This window comes from Thunnus albacares, chromosome 5 (genome assembly GCF_914725855.1).
Source record: "Thunnus albacares chromosome 5, fThuAlb1.1, whole genome shotgun sequence".
NCBI lineage: Eukaryota > Metazoa > Chordata > Actinopteri > Scombriformes > Scombridae > Thunnus > Thunnus albacares.
Genome location: NC_058110.1, coordinates 24,305,082 through 24,332,977, shown reverse-complemented (window position 1 = coordinate 24,332,977; position 27,896 = coordinate 24,305,082). Strand labels below are relative to the sequence as shown.

The following is a 27,896-nucleotide window of genomic DNA, read 5'->3' as shown; positions in this document are numbered from 1 at the left end:
CCCCCCTCCACACACACACATCCCTGCTGCTGCCCCGTTGCACCTCTGCCTTTCCCCAGCATCACACAAACACACAAACACACACACACACACATACACACACACACACACACACACAAACTAACACACACAGAACTTTCAGGGCTTTGGTCGTACCTGCAACACAAACACACTCTCACATAATGCAAACCTTTGCCCAGCACCTCCTAGAAGCCAACAGAAGACACAATCCGCTGTGTTTGTGTGAATTATTGTTAGTTGGTCGTGTTTTTCCAAACTCTACCTTAATTTTTTAGTTTCCCTGTTGTATTGTTGTTTTACCTCTTTGCACATGACTTTTTCCTCACCTTTTGGCATCTCCACCTCATGGCGTTTGGCTGTGCGGCAGTGCCAGTGCAGGCTCTCAGAGCCCTGAGGTGATTCCAAGTTCAGCTCTTAGTGCTGCTGCAACTAGAAAGTGACATTTCTTTATTGTCCTCATAAAGATTGCTGAATATCAACAGCACGGGTTGGTGGCGTAGGCCTATATGTCTCCAAAACAATAAACAGATGCAATAAACTATAAACTTTAGCTGTAGCTTTAGCATTTAGGTGTAGCATTTAGCATTTGAAATGCGAGACAATGCTTTGTTAGCTGTTAGCTTCTGTGCTTTAGTTTAATATATATTTTCGTCTTGTCTCTGTCCATACGTTGCCCACATGCTTGTTACAGACAATGGTTTCACAGGGTCAGGCATTTCAGTGTATGGGTCAGTTCAGCGCTGTTAGCTTTGGGCACTTCCGTCCGGGGCCCCAACTGTATTATCTGCATGTGTGTAGGCCCTATACGTGTGTGTGTGTGCATGCGCGTGTCTTTGTGCACGCATGTGTGCTTTCTGTCCTTGTCCATCAGCATTTGCATCCCCTGATTATGACAGTTATGATATGTCAACAGATGACATATGCCCCAAAGAAAACTTTCTCCTCTCAGCTGCAGCTGCTCTTCACCTCAGCTCATCCTCCTAGTTTCCCCATGAATAAAACATATAATCCTCCCTGTCATCTCTTTCTGCAGAATCTCTCTCCCCATTAAATGTTTTTCACATATTTCCACTCATTCTCGCTTTATCTGTTTCTCTTCTTGGAAACACTGCCTCTCTTTTGGCCTTGGTGTGTTACAGGGGGGCGACAGAGGGGTTAAGTTTGTTTGATTTAGGATGTCCAGCACCGCCGCCCCCCACCCTTGGCCCTACAGGGGGATTATGGCGTCACCTGGGGCCCCTGGGGGGGTATTATAAAGCCCCTGTCTGGCCCTCTCCCCTCCGTCAGAGAGGCTAAAAGGTCCACCGGACACTCTGTCTATCCCCGTCTCTTCTTTAGAAACACCCCTTTAGCATTGATGCCCACCTCCTCTTGACAACTCATCCCACCTGAGATCTCTAACCACCCTCCCACATATCTCACACCTATGTCTTTGCGACAGGTGGACAGAGGTGGCAAGCGAACGCAGCTGAGTTGACTTTACCAACCCAGTTCACGGCTTGGTAAAGATCCGTTGAGTGGATTCGTCTGTTGACGTTCTGAAATCCTGTTTTGTCTTTGAACTGACTCTCTGAGTGTTTTTCGGTCAGCCGAGTTAGCTGACTACAAAAGGGAGATCTTTTTTTTGTTATTTTTGGCATTTGAAGAGGACTGAGAAGGTACATATTTACCTTTTCTAGACTCACCCTGACAGATTTGTTTTTAAAGAATATTCTTCATCTGGTGGAGAGCCTCAAGTGAACAGTCACCATGTGGGAGTTCCGGTCCATGAATTTTTGGCGGGCAGTCTTCGCAGAGTTCTTCGGGACCATGTTCTTCGTATTTTTCGGCATGGGTGCTGCCTTGCGCTGGACCACCGGGCCTCATCATGTCCTACATGTGGCCCTGTGCTTCGGTCTGGCAGCTGCCACCCTCATCCAGTCCATTGGCCATATCAGCGGCGGTCACATTAACCCTGCCGTTACCTTTGCCTACCTTGTTGGCTCTCAGATGTCTCTTTTCCGCGCCATTTTCTACATGGCCGCCCAGTGCCTGGGTGCCGTGGCTGGGGCCGCTGTGCTGTATGGAGTCACACCTGGCAACATGAGAGGCAACATGGCAATGAACACGGTAAGGACCCAAAATGGATGTTTCAGAAACATGTGTAGCAATCGTGGGAGAGGTGAGATAGGTTGTTTTGGGGTAGGTTGATTTAATCCGTGGGATAAATGGCATTTATGTTAAGATATTTGTCAAATCTGGAAAAGGAGGATTCCATCAGTGGCATCAGTCCAGCAAAGCATGTTCAAGTCCATTAAAACTATAGTTAAAAATACCTTTATTGTAATTTCAGGTAACTCGTAATTTATCTGAAATGAAAGACATCTCAAAATCAGCAGCTCTGTGACCAACCTGTCCATCAGTGCTCTGGCATGATTTTCTTTAATTTTTGATTTCTGGCATGATATTTGTAATTTGTGTTTTGTTTAATTTGTGATTTAATTTTTTCCATCTGTGTCTCCAGCTGCAGCCTGGTGTCAGTCTGGGAATGGCCACCACTGTGGAGGTTTTCCTCACCATGCAGCTGGTGGTGTGCATCTTCGCCGTGACTGATGAGAGAAGAAACGGACGTCTGGGATCTGCTGCCCTTTCCATCGGCTTCTCCGTCACCATTGGACATCTCATGGGGGTGAGACACATTGAAATATAGAGACGAGGTCACACAAATGTTCACAGATAAGTGTGAATATTTCACAACACAATCCAGTAACAAGTGACTTGTGTTTCAGATGTACTACACCGGTGCTGGAATGAACCCTGCCAGGTCTTTTGCTCCTGCTGTGCTCTTCAGGAACTTCATCAACCACTGGGTAAGACCTGCAATCACACTGAGGAGATCAATCATTCCCTTTGCTTTCACTCCTCTCTCAGCAGGAGTCATAAATGACTCAATGATGTGTGGACTCATAATGTTAACGCTGATGTTTTCTGCTGGCAGGTGTACTGGGTCGGACCTATGATAGGAGGTGCCATGGGTGCCCTCCTGTACGATTTCATGCTGTTCCCACGCATGAGGGGTCTGGCCGAGCGCCTGGCCACACTGAAGGGCAGTCGGCCCCCAGAGAGCGAGACCCAGCAGGACACCCGCGGGGAGCCCATCGAGCTCAAGACGCAAGCCCTATAAACCTGCCTCTACCCCCTTCTCCGACTGGGGCCGAGGGATGAGGGACAAGGCCCTGAGCTACGCCAACCCCACCTCCACTGACCCCCCCATGCCTTCACACACCATCGCACAAGACTAACCCAAATACTCACATCTAGACTAACACCACATGAGATTTTCCAGTGCCACTGTAAAAACCGACACACATACACACACGCACACGCACACGCGCGCACACACACACAAACGCACGCACGCACAGGTTCACAACCTTCAACCTCAACACACAACAAGACTCCTCTACCCCCTGGTCCTCACTCTGTATTCAGAACTGGACATTGTGTTTTTAATAAATGGTGACCAGAGCCTGAGCCAGCAGTTGCCTTGTCATCTCCCCCCGCCTGCCTGTCTGACTGCCTGACTGCTTCCTCCTTCCCAGCCAGGCCTTCTTCTGCGACGCAGAGGAGCGTGGAAACCCTGAAATCCAGCAGAGAGGTTTGGGGAGGCGGGTGTTGGAAGAGGGGGAAGACATAACGGCAGGATGAGGGTGAGGCGGGGATGTGGGTATGATATGAGAAGGGTAAGAGGGCATGGGGCAGGTGAGGGTGGAGTAGAGGGGTGGGGGTTGGGGTTTGGGTAGGGCAGAGAGGGCAACACTCTGGGTTTGTGGTCGTTTCAAGTTGGGTTAGACCAGTGAAGATGGGCATGCTTTTCATTATTCATCTGAATTTATCTCCATTCTAGTTTTTTTTTTAGGTTCATTTTGTTTTCTGCACTTCAGACACAAGACGTGGATGTATGATACCATTAGATTTTACCAGGGTTTCACTATTTTCAAATCACTACATTTTATCTGTGGGTTTGTGTTTGTGTGTGGATACAAGTGTGTGCGTGAGAGTGAGCGTGCGCATGTGTGTGCCTGCCCGTATGTATGAGTGTGTTTGCAAGTGAGTGTGTATATGTGTGTATGTGTGTGCGTGAGATCAAGATTGCAGATACAGTACTTTTTATTTTGTTTTATTTTCATTACCGCTCTCCTGTTTCGTACCATTAACTGTGTTCATTTTGTCATCAATTTTTAAGACATGATCATTTCTCCTCCCCTCACTGTGGTATTTGCTATGATATTCATTTTTACATAAACCATCTGCTTTTTTGTTCTGAACCAGCGCAATCCAAAGGACATGTTGTATCCCAGACTTACTTGATAGTAGGTCTGTTCACTGCAGATCGGCTGTGCGAGCTTTACATTGAGTCTCCTTTTATTATTTAATCCTTACTGGGAGCACAAGGCGTTTCAATAAAATTTCAATGATAATAAACATAAAAACTTGATAGAAGGTTTGGCTCATTTTTGTTGCTTTAAATGTTATCATTTTCTGGAGTTACTGGGCTTTGAAATGTGAGCTGCAATACATAATTGTGGCCAGAAGATGGCGAAAAGAGCACATCAGACTCACATTTAAACTTGGTATCAGTTGAAGGAACCTGAATAGTTTTTGTACAAAAATGAACCATCTTAGGCAAGAGCTCACACGACACATTAGTTGGAGGTATGAAAGGAGATGTGGTGAAGGGAGAGGTTATTTGGGTTAAACTGGGTCCACCCCACAGGCTGACTATTGCTTGTGTTTGATAAGAAAACTGACATATTCATTTATCTTCCACTGTCTTCTGTTCTTGTGCATAACAGCTGATAAACTACAGTGTGACTCCACCTCCAGAGCCCTGAAAAAACAAAGACAATTAAAGGATAACTGGTGGTGTTTTATATTTTTCTTATAATTAACAAATTCCATAAAAAAGACCAAAACAATGACTACTAACAGGTCTGCCCAAAGCCTGATATAATATAGCTTATTCCTCTGTGCTATAGACCTCCATTGTTGTCCAGAAACTATTAAAAACACACCAATAATTCACACTGTTGCACTAGTTGACATGTTTCTTCATTATGATCAACACGGACACTGTTGTTTAATAGGAATACTCACTCAAGCACCAAATGTGTATTAATCTCCTCTTTGCTAAAAACTTGAGCAACAATGACAAGTCAATCAACAGAAAATTAATATGCAACAATTTTGTTAAATTAATAATCATTTAAACAATTTCTTTCAGAAGAAACAGAAAAACAGAATATTTTCTAGGATTCATACTCCTCTCTGATGATAAACTGATTATCTTTGAATTTTGGACGATGGTCAAAACAAGACATTTTGAAGAATAAATATGGGCTCTGGGAACTTGTACGGACATCTTCACATTTTTACAGACCACACAAATAACTGATTAATCGATGGTGAAAATAATTGTTAGTTACAGTCCTACTAAAAACTACAGTGCCCAGCTGTTTTAGGATATTATTTAGCCCTTGCAAAAAGAAGAAACTACATGTGTGTTTGTTTTTTAGATTTTATTCTTTAGATTTAAGTCTTCAGTAGGAACCAGTGGGCTCGGGGCTGAGAGCCACAGACAGACAGGTGAAGTCAGAAAATACTGAGAAATAGACAAAATACATTGTTGGTTTTGGTCTTTTCATGGGACTTGTTGGAAATAAAAAAATATAAAACATTTCTTGAGAGATGAGAAAACAATGTTGCCTACAGTGCAGTCACATCAGCAACTACAAGCCTTAAAAAAAATGTTGTGTAATGTAAATGTTAAAAAATAAAAAACAAATTCAACGTAGCCTTCACCTACACACTTTTACCAGTCCATCAGTGTAAAGTATTTCTCTTCAATAAAGAAATGATGACTCATCTGTGACTCTCCAGACTTGAGCCTTCAAGGCAACAACTGTGTCATGCAGCAGCAGATATCTCACCACAGTTATCATCCACACTCAGAAAATGATAGCATGTGTTATTTAGAAATATTCTTTTTATTTTGCATATTTGTTTTAAATGTGATGTATGGCTTGGTTTAAGACTACTAAGGTGGTGCCACAGCACAGTGGGACTCCAATATCTTTGCTAAAGCATCTGTCTGTATTCTGTAGCTGGAAAAAAAAAAGAACATAACAAAGAAACATCTCTGACCAGTACAATGGGCTGGAAAAGGAGCTCGATCCTGACACTGGCGTATACTGCATCGCTCTATTTCTCTCTCACTCGCATACACACAGAAAAAGACAGCAAAAACACACATACACATTCAGCAACAACATACTTCTTGACATTTACTTGATATGTATTGACAACAATGTAATTTAAGTATCACAAACACCAGATCTAGACTCTGTTGCTCCAAAAGTTGCAGGTCAGAAATAGCCTAAGTTGCTGCAGGAACCTTATGTGATGAATATTGTGTTTTAAGTGTTAACAAGGTCTTTCACTGAGTAATGATGTAGCAGTAGCAATACAGAAAACAATATACCAGTGTTGTCTACCTTATTCATGCTCATCCTTCATCGTCGTAATTGCATATTCTGTTAAACTGTGATTATCACTGTGTAATAACTTGCCAGCGGTGGACAAAAGGCAGTAAAATAAACATTTTGTTCATTTGAGATGAGACACTAATAACAATGACTAACACAAACTGAACCAGGTACAGAGAGATCTCTAAGGCCGTAGACAGAAAGGTAACCTTGAAGAGGAGGTAATTGGACCTGCATTTCTGAAAGAGGAACTGGCTCACGGCTTGGCCAATGTCCAGCGTTCAGCCCAGTACCTTTGGAGAAACTGCAGCCGCAGCATCATGTCAAACAGACGTATTTCTCATTGTCTTTACCCGTTCACTCTCCAGCAGAAAGCGCTGAGGGCCAGGGGTAAGAGAGAAACTTCCAGAGGATTACCATGTCATCTCATTCCGGTTCCTGACGTTTGCCACTTATGAAAAACATTCAGATCGTATGCTGATGACAATAGCAGTAGAACATTTTCATTAACTATTACAACAATAATATAAAAAAAGACAGGAGTGAGAGTGCTTTCTGAAAGCCCTTTTGATTACATCACACTCTCCCCCTGCTTCTCCAGTCTCATCCTGATGATGGCACAGGTCGTAGCGCAACAGTTCCGACTCATCAGTCCGGCAGCTCCAGCTCCGCTCAGAGCTGCTCACTGCATGCGGTCGGGCTGGTGCAGCGGGTAGTGGAGGAAGGCCTGAGGGGCGGCAGACACTGTGCTGAGTGCAGCCAGCGGAGGAGGAGGAGGAGGAGGATGGAGGGCAGCCGGAGGGGTCGGCGAGGCGGTAAGAGCGGGTGCCGGCGTGCCGGGGGAGAAGCTGTAGCTGAGGTATCCAGCAGAGGGCGACGGTGAAGGCGTGTAGGGGTACTGCTCCAGTCCCGTGGGGGCGTAGTGGCTGTAGGCGGAGTTGTAGTCCAGGTAAGGGGAGGCGAGGGCTGCCGCTGTGGGGCTGAGTTGAGACTGCAGCACCAGGCTGGGCTGGAGGAACGCTTGAGGGTAGACGTACTGCTGGGCGAGTCTGGACGGACAGAGGAACATGGGTTAGAAATGGTGGTGAAATAATTAGTCAGTTAACCAATTTGTTGATCAAAAGAAAACTAATCAGCAACAATTTTGATAAGAGATTAAAAGTTTCACAAATGTGAATATTTGCTGGATTTCTTAGTCTTCTATGACAGCAAACCAAATATCATTATTTTCTGACATTTATAGGCAAAAAAGTGCAACAAAATAATCAGTAGCTAAATTAATAGTGATAATAATCATTACTTGCAGCCTTAGTTGCAACTGCTCTATAACCTCACGTGATACAGGATAAACCTGGGAGGCAGCATTCTCTCTGTGTTTATATATAAATATAAGTTCTCACCACTTTCTCTCTCATCAGCTTTTAGTAAATTCATTTTCAAATCAACTCCAAAAAACCCCCCAAAAAAACCTTCATCTTCCCCTTTATAAAACCCGAAACAACCAGTGATCCCTGAGGTGTTGTGGTGCACAGATGCGGAAAACAAAATAAAACATGTGATTAAGATCACACTATCATTTTAAAACTTTAAACAAGAAATTGTCATTACAGTTACAGAAATTTACATTTGGTACTTTTATCTTGTTCTTTAAGACTGTATATTTTATAATGTTTATTTGGGCACTTGGCTCTATATCTTTGAAGAGCTTCACCACCTGACTGGAGATGCAGCAACAATTTTGTTGTTGATCATTGCCTGCAGTTACATTTTGTGTGCCTTTTATTTTCCTTTATTGTTTGCATTTATGACTTTTTTCCCCCTTTATGTTCTGTATATGGCATTTTTAGCTGTCAGATCCACTGCATACAGGTTTATGACCTCTGCTTTCACATTTTTTCTTCATCTGTTTTTAAATCAGTTTTAACGGTTATATGTTCAGAAAGCAAACGGAAAACAAAACATAAATACAGTAAATGACACCAAAGTTTAAGAAAGGAAGATGACAGATGTAGCTGATACTCATCTGGGGCCCCCAGAGTAAAAGACATGAGATACAGAAGAGTGTTTTATGAAAATATAAAGAATTTACACACATACACAATCCTGACAGCATCTCGGTGAAATCTGATCTAATTATTGAGAGTCACTGAAATGACAACAGTAACCAGACACACACAGTCAGAGTTGCATGTTTAACATAAACAAACGGGCAACGGTTTCTTTAGGAGCAGCTTCCTATCTTTACACCCCAAAACTAAAAACCTGAGTCCTATAAAGGCATCCTCCTCCTCCTTTAATAGCAATTATCAGCACTGTTGCTGTCACTTTATAAATAGACCATCTCCCTTGTGTTTAAGATTAATTAGCACATTGCCTGAGAAACACTTTGTTCCAAAATGAAAAATCACACATTTAAAAACTAAACAATGAATAACGAGAAGTTACTTTTAATCACAATCTCTTGTATTTCCTGATAATAATAATTAATAAGTTTTTGCTCTAAAATTTGGCCTCTGCATTGAAAGCCTGTAAGCGCGCACACACACACACATACACACACAACTCGCCACAATAAATGAAGTGTATCACATTGTTGGTACTTCGAGCCTCAGCAATAATGGGAGAAAAAAGTGCTCTCCTGTCCTTTTGTATTCAGTCATGCCCTTGCTTGAGGCTGCCCACTTAACCTGAACTGCCTCATCTGGCAACAGCAACAGCGATCATATCAGAAGAACTAGGTTACGCCGCTGCGCTTAAGTAAAAACAACAGAACATGACAGTACTTAACACTTAACACTCCTGTGATCAGTGCCTACAGTCAGACCCATTAACCTGACAGTAACCTTGTCACTGAGTCTGAGCAGGTGATCAGTGCAGCAAGAGGCGGCCTGCTGCTGCTGCTGCTGCTACTACTGCTGCTGCTGCTGCTTACCCCTAAACAGAGCAGGAGCAGGGATCAGGTGTGCTTACACAACAAACACTGACACTGGGCCTGTTCACACCCACACTGGTGTATACACAACACACACAGACACACACCGGTATGTATACCTGCCAATTTACTCCAATGCCCATATGCACTGTAAGTTAGACAACATATTTAACCTACTGTGTCCTTCTGAGGAACCCTAAAGTCCAAAATATCCCTGTTAAATTTCTCACTGACTAACTTGAAACTTATATAAAACATTTTGCCTGAAAAGACAGATTTCTGTGTTGGATTGTTTTCATTAAAGCCAAACTAATATCATACTTAAATTGAGTGAAACATTATAATTATGAAATATTATATAATATATTGAAACACCATGTTTTGGCATCTGTACTATCACATCAAATGGATTTATGTTATACTTTCCTAAATTCTGCCAGTAGGAGAAGTATGCAGTCGTTACTTCACCAGTCAGCTAGATGCTGATGTAAAAAAGGACCAAGAGTGAAATAACAACTTGGTGACACTAAGTTGAGTAACTAGAAGAAACTTCTTTATTTCACCAATGCTTTTTGGCTCGGAGACTGCAGATCCAGAATCCAGATCAATACCAATAAAAGAAAAGTCCATCAGTGAATGTTTGACCTCCGAAATATGTCTGGCTGTCTTAAGAGCTTACATCCAAGGGGAATGAATAAAGATTTTAGTATTAGAAGGGTTTTTTTGGTCATTTTTACAATTATTTAATAAAGGTTTTGCTGTTAATTAATAGTTTTAAACATTTAAAACAGGTTTTAAATTGTATCCTTGTTTTTTTTTTTAGATGTTTTCTGCTGTTTATAATTCATTTTGCTCTGTACTTTTTTAAAAATTTATGTGCTGGAAGTGCATCATCCTTTGGAGGCTGGCCATCAATGTGTCAAGCTCTCACTGGATAACTGATGAGGATTCAGCCTTCGAGTAGAGTTAACTGTATAACGGCTGTGTCTTTTTCATATTCTGTAAATCACCCTGATGAATCACCCATGTGTTGGTGAAATAAAAAACATTTTTTTTGGTAATTTTTGGAAACCGTACAGTCTGGACTAGAATTTAAAATAAAACTCTCCGGGTTCAAACAATACAAACAAGTCTGTGAAGGTTTTCAAAACCTCTTTTCTCACACTTAAGGGAGTAGTTTCATATCTTGGGAAATACCCTGTGCCACAGCCAGCAGCTGGTCAGCTTAGCTTAGCATTAACACTGGAAACAAGAGGAAACAGCTAGCCTGCCTGTCCAAATCTACTTTACACTTTCACTTTTTTTTTTTTAGCTCACTAATTAACATGCTGTATTTAGTTTGTTAAATCCAACAACAATTTGTGCTTTAGGCTTGTGTACGCATTAAACAAACGAGATACAACGTGTTAATTAGTGACTTTTAGAATATGAAACTACAAAAGTGTTGATCTTCTCATCTAACTCTCTGCATAAAAGCAAATTAAATGCATTTTCCAAAATGTTTAAAGAATAGTTTTGCTGTTTTCAGTTCAGACCTTATTAAAAAAGTTTCATGTCTTGATCTTGTGTAACACATCACCAACTGTTGCTTAGCAGTTAGAAAATAACCACTCAGCTGCAGCTTCTTGATGAGCTTCAACACATTAAAATGATTTAAATGTTAAAACACAGGAAGCTCTCAGTAAAGTCAGAGATGTCTTTATTTGTTTTATTCTTTATTTCTCTTAGCTACAAGAAGCAGAAGTTGAGCAAAGTGAAGTTAATTAGAAGCAAAGTTCATAACCCTCTCTACTGGTGCGTCGGTTTGACTGGACTGTGAGCTTCCTGTTTTTGAAAACAAGATTGATCACGATGTTTGACTGATTGACTGATCTGTGTTTGTGCCAAGTGAGACGTGAAATGATGCCAAACAACATTTTAATAAGGTCTGGGCTTACAAACACTAGCTGTGCCCAGTTCCATACTTACTGTAAAAAGTAAGTACTAATATTTATAGAATACTGAAACATTTCCTACTAACAGGAAATGATGCCACATGTGCTGACTGGCAACAACCAAACTGTGACTTTAGAATGACACTGTGAATTCACAAAGAGAAAACAAAATGTCTCTCTGCAGATATATACTTATGTTTTCACTTTCTGGAGCTTTCTCAGCTCTCATTTTGTCCAGCTGTGAGTAGCTCCTCCATTTTCTTTGTGCATTGCATTGCGGGACGAGTAGGACAGCTTCTCGAATGTGACGATTTTTTTGCTTTTCTTTGTCAGATTAAAAAAATCTTAAGGTTTTCGACTGTCGGTCGGAATAAAACAAGCAAATTGAAGACATCACTGCGGGCTCTGAGAAACTGTGAATGCTACTTTTTCAGTCTTTTCAAAAATCTTATAGACCAAACGACGATAGATTAATCGATGATGAGAATAATCCTTACTTGCAGCCCTATACGAGTGCAATGTTATATCTGTGGGGAGTCCTGGGCAAAGAGCAGCACCATGCCAAACATCATATCTACTAATGATATACAACAAGCATGAAGTCAAAAGACAGCTGTAGCTAATACTGCGGCCCCCCCACCCATCTGTATCTCTCCTTTCTCAACTCCGTGAGTCTCTCCCAGAGCAGAAGTGCAGTGTCATTCCCACGGCTGTGTGCCGCTGCCCGCCTGTGCACCGGCCTGACTGATCCAATGTGACAGCGGCATCGTACGAGAGAGAGAGATAGAGAGAGAGCTGCGCCTCGCCTCTCTCTTCCCCGTGCCTGGCATCATCGCGGGCTGTCAAACACACATTTGTATATACGTATTTGTACATACGAACGGGAGGGGGAGGGGGGCGGGGGATGTAGACAGATATACTCACAAACACTCACGTACAAACATTAATTTAGAAACACACATTTGCTTGAACACATCATGTGCTCAAAAATGAACGTGCAAGTCTGACTGTACCAAAAATAAAACATACTTAACAGGTTGTGTGTGTGTGGTCAGTTAAGCAGCTTAGAAGAGGATGTGGATACATGTGTGTGTGTGTCTGTGTGTTTGTGTGCGTGGTGAGTGGGGGGGGGTTTCAGCCATAGCAGGGATAATTGGCGCAGCTGCATGGGTGCACGCTCACTAACAGACCCATGAGAGCAGAATAACCTCCACCGAGTCCGCTATCCATCCCCTCTCTCTCTCTCTGTGGGTTCACTCCCTCACAGCCAGTTTCCTCTGCACTCCTCCTCACTGTCCCTTCTCAAAACTAGGAAGCGGGATAAAAGAGATAGGATGTACTGAATTAAAAAAAAACATCTGCAGTTTGTTTTTTTTTTCTCCCAAGGGTCAAGGTCGGGACTCCTTTAGCGAGGAATGAGGAAGGAGAGGAGAAGTGGGGGGGGGGAGGGAGGCTGAGAGGTGAAGGATCAGTCATCATATCCTTCATGCCTTAGGACAGCCACGCTTTTAATAGTTCAGATGATGTGAGGAGGGTGAGTCAGTCAAAGAGACAAACACACACTCATGGAGACATACACACACACACACACACACGACCCTCCGTCCTCTCTCTGTGTGAACACACACACACACACACACACGGCTTGAGGGAGGGTGAGAGATAGAAAGGCCAACATCAGCGCTGGACACTCAGTTCTCTTGTCAGCAAGCAAGAAATGCATTTCAGTTTGATTAAGGATTCAAAGAGGCTGCATGATATGCAGAAGATTATATGTGAAAATGTTGCAAAAGTGATACGTTTGTTGAATATGATCAAGTAAGTCATGATCGTTTCAATGTGTCTCAGATTGTAAGTGTAACAAACCCTGCAGAGACACAGATTGTGTTGTCATCATCAAAATGATTTCCATCTCATTTTCACTTGTTGCATGCTTGTTACACATCCAACAAGCATCTAAAATATTCTGCTCTGAATAAGAAACAAAAAAAAATCTGAAAATCTTTAAACCAACTTTTATCAATTAATGAGTAACCGGCAGCTTCATATCTGCAGCAGCTTCACAGTAAAAACTGATAAAACTGTATTTTAACCCCCCTTGTTTAGCATTTTAATAGACAATAATAAATGGTTTATAACACACCATAATGTAGTTGTAAGCAGGTGTAAAGATGTTTTTTTTTAGATGTTTTAGTGTAACATGTTTGTCAACTCCTCCTGTGAAGCATCCGTAACAATATAATACAGTTGTCCTGTATGAAATATAATCTGTTTATTGCACATATTTAGTATATTAATTCAATATAACACATTGATATAATTAGGTATTTATCTATTTATAAATACTTCTTCACTCCTCATGACAACTGAGCAAACACAATTGCACCACACTCTGTAAAATGTCCTCAAAAATAACCCTTAAATACCTGCAAATTACTCAGAAAACTTCCAGGAAAGTAGTATAAAATGAAAGAACCTGTAAAATAAAGCATTACCAAAATGTTTTCATATCTGCTTACAGCTACATTATAGTGCATCATTCAGTGTTTATTCACGCAGAAGTGTCACTGCTCATTAAGAATCGGCCTCAATCTAGATTTGTATATTTTTTTACGCTTTTTTGGGGGGGAGGAGGGGGGGGGTCGACATCCGTTTATGGCTCCAACAAAGCACAAAAAAAAGAGGAGCAGGAGCTGAGTTTAGTGTTAAAATGAACACCACCCAACAACAAACTGAAAAAGAAAAAAAAAAAATGCAAATGCAGATCAAAATGTGTGTCATCTCTTAACAGACAACTGAACAAAATGGGAGCTTTCCGCGCTATGAAAAGCTTCCAACACGATTTTCTTTTTTCAAATATGGCTTTTCATCTGACACGAGTGTCTCTCCTAATTGGGTCCCTGGGTAAGAAGAATATACACCTGAGGGTTCGACGTCTACCCCTAAACCCCTCGACAGACAGCGTCTGTGATAACTACGGGCTGAAAGAAAGGAGGAAAGAGCAAGAAAGAAAGATAATTTAGAGAGGGAGGAAGGCAGCCACAGAGGAAACAGATAAAGAGTGCAAAAAAAAAAAAAAAAAATCACTTGTGAATGTATTAAAGGAGTCGACAAGGCGTCGCCCACAGAGGCTGTTTTATGATTCACTGATGTTTCATTGAGGACATTTTTCTATTTCCACCCAACCATAAATGGGTTTCACACATAAAAAAGGAGCTCTGGTGTCACGTCTACCGCCGGTCCTAAAGCTTCACTGAACCCAGCCACAGGTGTGCTGTAAGTCTGTATCACCCCCTCTTCACTGTCACCTCCCCCTCACTGCTCCTCTGCTTCAACAGGAAGTGCTGCCCCCCTCCACACCCACCACCTTAAACAGCCTCACCGCACATCCATCTCCTTCCTCTCTAACATTGAATAATTTTTGTAATAAGAAAAAAGGATCCTCTGCCAAGCAACCACGCCGACGCTGGGTGCTAAAGGCAGACAGCCAGGCAGCCATGGGCGACAGATGCCTCCCTCGAATGAGAATATCCTCCTCCTCTAACACCACCCCAACCCCCCCCCCACCCCCCCAATTCAGCTGTACCTTAAAGCCACATTTGGCATCAGCCCGTCCTCTGTCCTCTTTAAAACTTAAAGCAAACACGCCAAAGCAGCAGACAGAGCACTGCTTTGTTTGAGTTTGTTATTTGCTGTTTACCATGTGAGTGCATCTAATGGAGGTAGAGGCGACGCCATGTGTGAGCGCCAGACCCTGAATCCCCCCCTGAGAGCTCCAAAGAAACAGGAGCAACAGAGGACCTGCAGACATCTTTAGAAAGATTTCATGACTCTGAGGTTTATATACTACTGAGATCTAACCAAAGATTCCACATCGACATAGGTCTGAGCACAAGTATGAGTGCTTCGTCAGTCCATAAAAAACAGGCTTGTCTCAGTGCTACATGTTGGGAAATTGGGAGTAAAATATAAAGAAAGTGACATGTGGCAAAGTGACGGAAAGAAGTCTGTCACTTTGCTAAGAAATGTTTGAAACTGACTGCAGTCATACTGATCATGTCAAACACACACGTAGCCTCGGAGCAGAGAGATCGGAGCTGGACAGATGCGCCCTTTCTATGTCCTAAAAATGAAAAAGATTTGACAGGTTATATGGTTTATTTATCTCTTATTTAAAGATTTATGTCCAAATTGTAATCTAAGGAATTAAACCAAAGAGTTTGCCTATTTAGCATTTATATGCAGTGTATAAATAGTTAATAAATGGTTTATACCACATGTTACTGAGTTATAAGTAGTGTGACAAAGTGAGAATACACTATATTTGTCTCATACGCGCTTTAATATATTTAGTGCTTTTGCATACTATCCTAGGTTTGTTTGTGTTTAGCGTTATGTTTTGTTACCATCAGGACAGACAAGTATTTTTTAAATTCAGTTATAGGTTTTTTTTAAATATTTAATCTCTAGTTTTATTGAGCTAAATGTTATGGAGAGGAAAAAACAAGGCAGAGAGAGGATGACCGCGTAGCTGCGTGCAATGTGATCACGCCTTAAGTTTGAGTCGAGGCACGTTTGAATTGTTGTTTTTCTTTTCAGATTTTCACATGTTCTTTGGTTGCGAAGTGAAAATAGGTCACTCCCTTTAAGTCACTGAACAAGTCTCTGTGTCTGCGTTCTTTCACTTTCCTTTACACCTGCTTCCTCAAGCAAATCTAAGTGCTTATTATCAATAACTATAACTCCTCTGTGGGCATCCATACTGTAAGTGGACGCCGGTTTATAAAACAGATAATGAATGACAACATGGTAAAACACAGTTGTAAAAATATTAAATATGTCCTTATATGAGAAGTTAAAATTGTTAATAAATGCTGTAAACTTAAATATGTCCTTATATCTGCTAACAACTACATTATAGTGCCTTATAAAACATTTATAAAATGTTTATACACAGCTTATAAATGCCTACAGTAAAGTGTTACTAGTCAATGTTTTCTCAGATCTGCTTGTTTTGGTGTGTTGAATGGTAGCAGTTTTTTCCCCTCATTTATCAGAGTGACTTAAGACAAACCACAGAAAACCCGATGTGTTCACTGTTCAGTTGATGTGTAGGTGGAGAGAGAAATAACAACATTGATAGTGATGGTAACTCGACAAAGAGAGTTTCCTGTTGAGGAAAAGTGAAGCTTCCATCCATTCAAAACACAACACCTCTTGCAGCTGTGCAGATCTCCTGAGGTTAATGTTGTTGCAGATATTAGTATCGCTTCTTCTTCCACAACAGATTTTTTTCCCTAAATACACAGTCAAACAATGAAACTGAAGCTGGTTTACAAGAGCCCCATAAACTGATGCACTAAAGAGCAAATGAAACAAATTAAATCAATGAATCGACATTTTTTGAGCAAAACTGCCAAAAAGTTCACTTCTCAAATTGGATTATTTGTTGATTTTCTAAGTTCTGTGATTGTAAATTGAAAATCTTTGGGTTTTGGAAACCAAAGTGGACATTTTAAGATATGAACTTTGGTTGTGGGAAATTGTTAGAGGCGTTTTTTTTTTTAACTATTTTCTGACATTTTAAAGACCAAACAATTAATCATTTAATCGCAAAAATAGCACTAATGTAACACTACTACGTTACTACTACTACTACATTACTACTACATTGACAGAAAACTATTGGATGACAATTTTTTAAAATCAATTTAAAGTTTAAGTCATTTATCAAGCAGAACCACCAATGTAATCAATGTAAGGATTTGCTTCTTTTCTCTGTTTTATATTGTTGTAAATTGAGTATCTTTGGACTGTAAGACAACACAAGCAATTTAAAGATGTCACCTCTGACTAACAAATCATGGGTATTTTGGGGGGCATTTTATGCCTTTATCAGAGAGTCAACAGTAGAGAGATAACAGGAAATGTGTGGAGAGATGGGGAACAACATGCAAACCCGAGGCCACCAGAACACCACATGATGGGTGTTTTCTCATAGTTTATAACCTACACGACGAGTTGTCAATGAACAAAGAATCAAAAAAAAGATACACACCACACTTTCAGATATCACATAAAGGCAAAAATGCCAAAAAAAAAAATCTTAGAAAAACAAAAAAACAGTCATCAGCCAAAATCAGTCATTGCAGCAGCTCTGGATGTCTTCAAATTAAACACAGAGATCCATTTAAAATTACTGATGGCACAACTTGAAAATAAAAAGTTTATGAGCTGTCACAATAGTTAAAGGAAATTAATGACTCTCTAACATTTTTAACTGCAAGCTTGACGGCTTGTTGTTAAGTGAAAAATATGCAACAATTTGTCAAAGAGGATTTTTCCACTTAAACAATAAGCCACTAAGTCTGCAGTCAGCTCACAATCTGTCAATCCAGACGTTTGTCTTATTCATACTTCATAGCTGCTTACTGCTGGTCTGTAAAGTGTTCAAAAACTCCTTTTAACCACTAATAAACCTACAGTACGCCTTGTTGGAACATGAAACTGTAGCAGCCTTTGGAGAATTGGTGAGAAATGTTAAGATTATGTCAACCGGAATGAATCATGTGCTACTGTGCTGTTCAGAAAAGCTAATGACTACTAGATGACTATTACCACATCTGCTGATTATTTTCATGATTACTCAATAAGGTTTCATGTATAAAATGCCCAGCATGGTTTGAAAGACTTGCAAGTGACACACTGAAATGTCTTGTTTTGTCCAAATAACAGTCCAAAACCCAAAGATATTAAGTTTACAATTATATAAAATCAGAAAAAAATCTCACATTTTATTTACTTATGTATCTGCTCTCTCCTGTATTTGTGTTTTTTCTCCTCTTTCTGTAAATCTTTAAGGTCCAGTTCGTAGAATTTAGTGGCATCTGGTGGAAAAATCTTGGTAGAAGTTGAATAAAATATTCATAAGTATGTTTTAATTAGTGTATAATCACCTGAAAATAAGAATTGTTATGTTTTCGTTACCTTAGAATGAGCCCTTTATATCTACATAGGGAGCGAGTCCCCTTCTACAGAGGCGACCATGTTGCACCGCCATGTTTCTACAGTAGCCCAGAATGGACAAACCAAACACTGGCTCTAGAGAGGGCCTTTCACGTTTTTCGTGAGTTTCGCGGCCACCGTAGGTTCTCTTACAAGCTTAGAAGGGGAGGGTGAGCAGTATTCAGTTGGTTGCAATCTGCAACATCACTGCTAAATGCCACTGTATTCTATACACCGAACCTTTAAAAGGGGACATAACATGCTTTTTGTCATTTTGTGTCATTTATATAGTCTTACAATGTCAGATGTCTGTGTTAAACATGGCCGCACTTCCAAAATTTGAGGTGAACGTACGTAAAAATGCTCCCTGCAAGTCAAAGGCCGGGGCTTCAGCCTGCTCTAGACACTCCGTTTGCAATGTTACCTCTACTTGCTCCTCATGATGACGTCAGATTTTTTGCATTTGTTGCTAAGATTGTTCCACCAGTTGTTCGTGTTGTCCACTCGTGTATTTTGGATCAGATTCGGGCTCGAACATGTACGGATGTATTCGAGAAGTATTCGTTCTTTACTTGAAATGTATTCAAGTAAAGAGCGAGAATAAGAAGCAAAACCTGACCTCTAATGTTTGTTTATGAAGCCTCTGGAGCTGCAGAAAGTCTGCCGAGAGAACTGAGGGGCTGCATAAAGAGCCAGTATAAGATAAATAAGTTTGAACTGTAGATCATGCAAAGATATCCCAGTAGAGCCCCAGAATAAAAATATAACCCAGGAAATGTGCATGATATGTCCCCTTTCGACTCTCGTGTCAAGACAGTGTATCATACGCCAGATTATTGAGCCCTGGAGGGTTGTGTAGGAAGGGATGTCGGGATGGTGGATGATGGCGGAAAATCACGAATATAGTGTTTTTTAAAAAGAAAATGCTCCCATTGGAGAAGTTGGAATCAACAAATATTTGACATTTTTGCTCGGAAAATGACTCAAATGATGGATCAAAACAGTCTTTCAATCGACTTATCAATTAACCGACTGATGGTTTCAGCTCTGGTTAAGAAAGCATTATATTCAGCAGATAATTAGATTGATTAAAACATGAAAGCATTAAAACATGTTACAAAGATCTTAATGCTTAAATTTGCAGGTGTTTCTACACTGACAAAGAGCCACCTTCTGTGTGTGTTTGCCTTTTGGGTGTGTTTAGTGTGTCAGGTGTTTTTTTTTTCGTCTTTGTTTCAGTCTGTGAAGTGTCAAAACTGTTACTCTTCCTGGAAGAGAGAGATTAAAAGAGCAACTCCCCCTGCTCTGAATGTCGTCCCTCACTACGGGAGGCATTCAATCAACCCATCATCACTCATTCATAGACTAATCTGGGTCAGCCTCAATTCCCCCATCACTCATTCAGAAATTGAGGACTGCAATATTAATAGCACTCAGAACAGTTGAGGTTGTTAATGGACTTTTCTGTCATCCTGTCTTCTTCCAGTTTTCTTTTCCAAAAGATCCAGATGCTAAAACTTAAGCTTTTTATCAACCAAAGACTACAAAATGCTTTCATCAAAGAGAGTGAACACTCTTTTCCCTAAATAGCAGCTATTTAAGCTTGAAATGAAAAGTCAACAGCACACCCACATACACAGAAAATCTCAAAACAGACAGCAGTGATACTGGCTGACAATATCCTCGCCTAGAATCACCTAAGCAACAGTCTGTGACTGTCCTTGAGCCTGTTGCCTTGATCCAGTGTATTGTGTGTGTGCTTTGTGTATCTTGCAGGTCCTTGGCTGGGTGGAGCCGAGGTGCCATTGAGCTAACTGGGAACACCTGGCCAGTGTTTCCAAGTTAAATAAGCCTGCCTGCCTAGACGGCAGTGTGTCGGTCCCTTCACCCTTCAGCAAGCTCTGGATGTTTCTTTTGCATCGCTTCCTTTTGTTTGAGCACTGAAAACATGCACTTCATATCAGCCACCGCATTCATGCACTCTCACACACACCACGGATCCAGATTTTCACACCCTATTGCAGTTATAATTGCTATTTACGTTGATAAATTTCGATTTGATACTGCTAACTTTCGCATGTATCTCCCTCTTTTGTTGTGGCTTGCGAGCTGGTCGTGACACAGTCATACACCGAATATCTGAGTCTGTCAGAAGAGTCAGCAACCCTCAACTTACACAACGAGAAGCTTCTGGGTTCAACTTGTGGTGTTTCTCTACTGTCTTTAACAGCCCCAGGCGTGAATCATCCTCTATTTTTCACTCAGGAACTGAGTCATTTGTGTTTTCTTGTGTTCACAATGTAACCCAGGGAGACTGGATGTAGAGGATAATGTCTCATGTGGATTACAGAGAATTTCCAAGCAGGTCAGGTTCTTCAGCCCCCCATACACAATGATATGGATAAAATCCTCTTCCTGGTATATGTTGTTTTATACTGTGATCTCCGTACATATTGTAATATAATTTTCTGGGGATTCTATTGAGAAACTGTTTATCGATAAAACAGGAAAGTCTATTTCTGACTAATCCAGCAAATCAAATACCTGACAAATCAGTTCACTTCATTACATCGATGCAAAAATAAAAACTCCAATACTATGAGTTGTGAGCTGTTTAATAAAAGAGTGATTCTACCATCTTAGATAAGTTTTAGAAGTCTTAAGCGGTGAAACTATATACAGTATTCACAAGAAAGAACCAAAGATTAGCAAAAAAAAACAACTTTGTGTCACAGAACTTTGTTTTATGTCACACTAGCAGCTCTGCTGGTTTGTTGGTCCACCATTTTGGTCCAGACTGAAATATCTCAACAACTATTTAAGGGATTGCAATGAAATGTGACATTCACAGCCCCCCAGAGGAGAAATCTCAGTAACTTTAATGATCCCCTGACTTTTCCTTTGGCACCACTATTAAGACATTTGTGGTTTTAAGTGAAACCTCTTGACAACTTTTGGATGGATTGCCATTAAATTTGGTACAGACACTCATGTTCCCCTCAGGATGAATTGTGATAACTTAAGTGATCCAAAGTGACTCATAATGACTCACTGATAAAAAACTGACTCAGTAGTTCTAGAGAGGTTGATGTTTTTTGAATGGAAGTTTTGGAGGCAGCATCTAGCGGCCGTCGATGGGATTATACTTTAGGTATTTCCGAATTGGCTTTAGCCTCAAGCTGTGGTAGTTGCTGCTTGACCTCACAGAGCCGCTAACATGGCTAAAGACTATTATTCTTGTTTTGTTTTTGTTTTTTTTACCTCTGTAATCATCTTGTGACACCTCGTAGGGGTGCTAACCCCCAGGTTGTGAATCATTAACACGGTATAAACAGTAAAATCTCTGGTTGAATTATTTATAACGTCTCACAGTATATATCGTTATACCACCGAACCCTGAATGCGAGTGCATGAATGTGAAGAGAAAGGAGACGAGGGATAATGGCAGCAGTGTGTGTGTGTGTGTGAGAGAGAGAGTGTGTGTGTGTAGGGGAAAGTGATGCAGGGAAGTTTGACTAAATGGCTCGTTGCCTCAGTGAAACCCAAGTCAACCGTGAGTGAAATTCAGAATTGAGCTTCTTGTGGGTTTAATGGACCGGAAGGACAGATAGACAACAGAAGACAAATCAAAATACAACGTACAGATACAGATTCAGACTGCTGCTGTTGCTGCTGCTGCTGTTGCTGCTGCTGCTGTTGCTGCTGCTGCTATTGCTGCTGCTGTTGCTGCTGCTGTTGCTGCTGCTGCTGTTGCTGCTGCTGCTGTTGCTGCTGCTGCTGTTGCTGTTGCTGCGACAGCCACTGAGGCTTTTTCTTTCTCTCACATTGCAGAGTGGCACTAACCACCGCAACTCAAGTGGAGAGCAAGAGCGAGGAGTGCACACAAATGTCAAGGACGGAGGAGTGAAATTTTTTGTGTTTATTTTTCCCCCTTTTCTTTTTTATGCCTTTATCGGACAGTGACAGTTTAGAGATGACAGGAAACGAGGGGGGAGAGAGAGACCGGGAATGACATCCAACAAAGGTCCGCTGCCAGAATCGGTTATGTGGCATACATCTTAGGCTACCGGGGCGCTCCGAAATGTATTATGTTGAAGAGGAGGCAGGTGAGAGAAAGAGAGAGAAAGAGAGGTGGAAATAGAGGTATTGATTCTTCTCAGTCTTACCCATATTGCCTCTGAGCCCACGTAGGATGGACTTGCTGAACTCCAACAGAGAGACCTGCAGACAAGGAGAGAGAGAGAGAGAGAGACAGTGAGGAGAGATGTTCCAGCTATCGGCAACGCAGACAACCAAAGAGACAAGCATGCAAGGACTGTCTCTGCTTGTTTGTTTCAGATATCACAGACTAACTGCATACACACATGCTCAACACACTCACACAAATAAGGATGCGCACAAACATCTATGACCTCGCTGCCTCCAGAGTTCACCAGGAATCAGCTGAGGCTGAGTAAGAAAGGAGACACGTATCCTCCTCCTCCTCCACCTCCTCTCTGCCCCTCCTCTGACATTTCTACATTCCTCCAGTTATTCATTACTCCATTATTCCTTTCTTTTACTGTTTTCCATGACCTCATCACCCCTCCTCTTTTGTTCAAACTTATATCTAAATGCACATTTTCTTTCTTTCTTGCACACAACAGGGCCACCGGGACAAAGAGGAGACAGACGCTCTGTTATTTCTTGCTCTTAACAGTCCCATCCCCTCTTGCTCTTCTTATTCTCTCCCTCTCTTATTCACTCGCTTCTCTCTCACACACAATAACAAAATACCAAGCGCTGCCATCTCCCATCAGCTGCATGCTTGGGGAGTTGCGTCGCAGCACCAGCCCAGGAATAAGGACACACAGTCAGTTGTTGTGGGCGCCACTGTTTGTCAGACACACCTACACACGATGAACATTTCAGCCAGCAAGCTTTAAATCAGGAAGCGAACACCAAACTTTGACTGTCAAGGTTTAGTGTGCACCGAGATATCGCAGGGAAAGTCACAAAGCATGAGCGCTGGTGGTTAACGCTGAAAATGCCCAGTGGCATGAAAGCTGCGTATGAACTCAAGTGTACAACATTCAGTGAACAAAGAATGAATGTATGGTGGGAACGAGCAGAGACAGTTTGCTGGCTGGATTTGCATACTAGTGGTTTTGAATGATTTACCCCACTAACCTTAAATTTGTACACACACATTTACTGGTTTGTAGATTGACTTGGCAGCTGCGGGTTTCCAGTCATTTCATTTACAGCATGAAAACAAACATGCAGATACCTGAAACTTGGCTCACAATCCTTCACAGTGACCATTTAGCTGCTTTTTAAAAATATTTTATCAAAGCTAAATTATACAGTAATTCCTTTGCAAGCAAGGAGTATTTTGATGACCTTCCTGTTGATATGATTCCTGCGTGTGTGGGATACTGCAACATCAGAGATGTGAAAGCCGGCTTCTGGACTCAATCATTCTAAAAAGCAGGAATCAACCGAATTCACATGTTTCTTTTCATGATAGCCATGTTGTTTGTCCTCCAAGTTTTATCTCCCCAGAATAAACAGCAGTTTGTGAATGCAAAGCTTTTCTGCAGCTGTTAACTGAGGAGTTCAGATAAGTATGAGAGTATTGATTAACAGTCTCTGCTCTCAAATTCATTATCATTTGACAGTAATGTAACTTTGACCCCGCATAAATACAGGAGGACTAATTATTTACTATACTGTTTGAAAAATGGTCAGCAATTTAAGGCAAAGTCTGGGGATATTCTTTATTTTTCTTATTGTCAATTGACGAAACCATGAACCCACCCGAGTATTATCTGTGTAGCTTATTTCTCTATAGTTGTCCAAAAACACATCAATGAGTCACACAGTCGTATTGGGCAACATGTTTCTTCCTTGTGATGAACATGGGCACTGTGGTTTAGTCTGACTTGATCCAAAATACACCATTCTGCTGCAGTAAATAGTTACAAGCACACCACTTAATTGAGTGAAAATAGTTCCCAGAAAATGCACAATTTACTCCTGATTCAGTAAGGGTTGACAAAACCTACGGTGCCCATCTGTGTTTGGGAATTATTTAACCTTTTTAAAAAGTGAAACCATATTCGGTACCTGTTTTTTTGTTGGTTTTGGTCTTTTCATGGGACAGGTATTTGGCTAAAACTAGATTAAGAAGAAACTGATATGATCCTGTACAGTATGTGACAGAGACGTATAAAAGAGAGACTGACGTTTGATAGTGTGTGTGTGTGTTCAGCAGCGATCTAACACACTTACTCGTCTGCGAACTACGAGGCTTTGCTCCCAAGTACGCCAGGTTCACGTTGGCCTTCCTGCCGTCGATGATGGGGTTCGCGTCTTTGCACGCCCGCTCCGCTGCCCCCCTGTCCACCATGGTCACCTGTTGACAATGTCACATCATTACTGACAGTATCACCCCTGATAAAGCTACATAACTGCATCATGTGAAAGCTTCTCTCTCCTGTGTGCATGGAGTGATTCCAACTTGAGCGCTCAGATGAAGTGACAGATCCAGAGCTGGGCGGCCCTGAGGGAGCTGCTGTCCTTGTCTCTCCTCGAATGATTCAGTCTTTTTGCTAAACGCACGAGGAGACTCCACAACATAAAATGAACAATCAGTGTGTTGAGATGGTTCCAGTGGAGCTTTGGCTGTGTCTAAGGTCTGGTGTAGGCTGGTGTGTGGGAGGTAGATTTGTTTTGTTTTTTTTGCAGACTGGGCTGCTAAGGATGAGATACTGGAATCTACCTTGAGTAAACACAGTGCAGCTACACTTAAACTACAGCTCCACCACCAATAAATGGGGCACTGAAAATGAAATTGCCACGCTTGCTTTCGTTTCATAGCATCAGACTCTAGACTCAAACAGAGGCAGTGGATGGTTTGAGGTCGTTGGGGTTCAAGAAGCTGCTACGGGGAATTCGATCGCTAAGGGGAAGTCAGGGGTGAAACCAGCACAACGTCCCCAAAGTGGAGAAAACAACTCAACACACACCGGTCACCTAAGCTGATTGGCTCATTGACTGCAAAGTAGCAAAGATAATTTGAACTGCTTCACGTTAAGTCCAATACACATTTGACTCTTCTTATCTCATGTCTCTTTCTCTTTCACACTCTTGCACACACAAACTCACAGCCACACACAGACACACACCCAACTAAAACCATCCAGGCAGTGGGGGGGAGGGCTATATGTGAGGAAGTCAAAATGAAACTACTGCAGCCTTATCTTGCAGAGCCAACTGACATGTCACACCTCTGTGACCAAGGACTACTCCCCCCCCCACCTCTCTCTCTCTCTCTCTCTCTTTCATACACACACACACAGCAGAAAGAGAGACATCTGTCCACAGCTGCTGCAGCTTATTACCAACTCGAGTGTATCCCTGTCTTGTGTGTGAGTGCGCTTGTTGCTGCACAGTGTGTCCTTGTGCTGTTGTGTGTAGCCTATGTCTGCGCGCTCATTTGTAATTTGGGACTGCAGAGATAATTGATGACACACTTATAAAAAATAACCTGCTACTCATGCTTCAAGCATGTGACTGCCACCACCAGACACACTGCACATGGCTGCTGCTGGAACAAAGTGGCAGTGTGTGAAGCCTCCAGGGCCCAGAAAAATCCTGCAGGAGGTTGTAATAACCAGCAGATAAAATATACAATTAAACATAAAGTTCAAACTCATTAAATGCTGCAACAGACTAGTGTTTTACAGCCCTGACTATCCAATTAAAGCCACTGCATGTGGCTGATAAAACCTTAAAAAAAGAAAACACAATTTTACTCCACATGTGGTCATTTATTCCACCAGAAGGCAGATGAACTGAGATGAACTTACAAAGCCGTATCCTCTGGACTTGCCCGTCTGCTTGTCGGTGATCACCACCGCCTCGTCGATGTCTCCGAAAGTCTCGAAATATTTCCGAAGTGAAGCATCGTTGGTGTGATAAGGCAACCCGCCGACAAAGATCTTGGTGTAAGTTGTGTCTTTCTCCATGGTGGGGTGCATTATCTCTAAAGGAACCCCTACCAGCTGACCTAAAAACAGCGGCGAACTCATGCGGCTTGACAAAACCAAAATAACACAAAGGAAAAAAAAAAAGAAACAAGAATAACTTTACGCTCCTGATCTCCGAGAGGCTATGATAAAGACAACAGCGCGTCCATGGCGAAAACCGCAGCCTCCAGTTGCCTCACATACAGCTGTTGGATGTGTAGTCCTCTTGACAGGTGTCTTGGACCCTCTTGTCTCATGTCCCGGAAAAAAGCCAAGTCTTTAAGCTTCGCTAGGCGCGTCTTGCGTGCGCACACTGCGCGTCTGGTCCAATCGACGAACGGTGCGTCTTTTCCATTGGTGCATCCCGCCTCCTGCTCCACCCGACTCCTCCTGCTGCACGCACACATACACACACATACACACGCACACAGGAAACCCCCCACACGGCAGCTGAAATCACTTCTGCGAATAAAATGGAGAAACATGTGAAGATTTTGTATATTTAGCTGCATTTGTGAAGAGCAAGTGAAACCTAAGGTCTCAGGCTGTAAGATTACCAGAATGTGCGCCATGATTAACCACGTCTGAGAGGATATATATATATATATATATATAAATATCTTGAATCCTACCAGCTGGGGTACCTGCAGACCCAAGAGGTTTACTTTTAGTCATATCTCACAGGTGCTTTATTCAATCATGTCAATTTTTCATGATTTTGTCAATTAATTTGTTCCTAATGATTTCATATCATTGTTTTCTGTTTCTGTTTTGATTAGTGCTTTTTAAAAAATACCAATGTAATGGGGTCTTGGGGCACTCTGTCAGGCGTTTTATGGAAAGATTGTACTTGAGATAAAAGCTGCAATTTGTATCATGGAAAGGTATATATATTTGTTTTACACAATATGCAAATTAACGGCAACTTTTCTAAAATAATAATAATCTGTTTTTTTTCAGACATTAATTGCATAACTAATAATGTTTTGAGACAAAATAACCTATTGCTATGATGGTTGTTTCTTACAGTAGTTTATTCTTCCCAGTCCGTAGTCTTTGTATGTTAAATATGTTGGTAGGATATATACAGTATTGGAAATGGTTTTGAGTAGAATCTGTTGGGACTGTAGATGGAGAGGAGGCTGTGAAAACACTGATAAAAACTGATAGCAAGCCAGTAAAATCCCAGGAGGAACTGGCATTCGATTAAAAAAAAAAAGAGGGACTCAGTTTGGGTATGTTTTGTGCCAAGATTACTAGTTATTTATTAATATATCTTTTTTTTTTTACTTAACTTTACTTCAACTCTGCTGTTTTAGGAAGAATTCAACCTTCATCAGAGGGGTTTATGCAGTTTGTGGGGGGCTGGTCCTGGGTTTGATACAACAACCAGAGAGCATGTGGGTCACTCTGGCTGCTAGTGTATATTTTATGTTATAAAAAAATATGTTTGAAGGATATCTTTTCA

The 27,896-nt window shown here is 41.5% G+C and overlaps 2 protein-coding genes across 2 annotated transcripts; one reads left to right on the top strand and one right to left on the bottom strand.

The window, feature by feature from the left end:
- The first annotated feature begins 1,286 nt into the window (after positions 1–1,286).
- LOC122982761 (lens fiber major intrinsic protein-like) lies at positions 1,287–4,846 on the top strand. The gene is made up of 4 exons (XM_044352314.1): positions 1,287–2,130; positions 2,525–2,689; positions 2,790–2,870; positions 2,999–4,846. Exons 1-4 carry the CDS (start codon positions 1,771–1,773, stop codon positions 3,182–3,184), a joined length of 792 nt encoding a protein of 263 aa, XP_044208249.1. The 5' UTR covers positions 1,287–1,770; the 3' UTR covers positions 3,185–4,846.
- Positions 4,847–6,028: 1,182 nt separating this feature from the next.
- LOC122982764 (RNA-binding protein 38-like) lies at positions 6,029–26,754 on the bottom strand. The gene is made up of 4 exons (XM_044352316.1): positions 26,270–26,754; positions 24,690–24,813; positions 22,583–22,637; positions 6,029–7,594 (listed from the first exon to the last, which is right to left on the bottom strand). The coding sequence occupies exons 1-4, from the start codon at positions 26,489–26,491 to the stop codon at positions 7,228–7,230; spliced, it is 768 nt and encodes a 255-aa protein (XP_044208251.1). The 5' UTR covers positions 26,492–26,754; the 3' UTR covers positions 6,029–7,227.
- Positions 26,755–27,896: the final 1,142 nt, after the last annotated feature.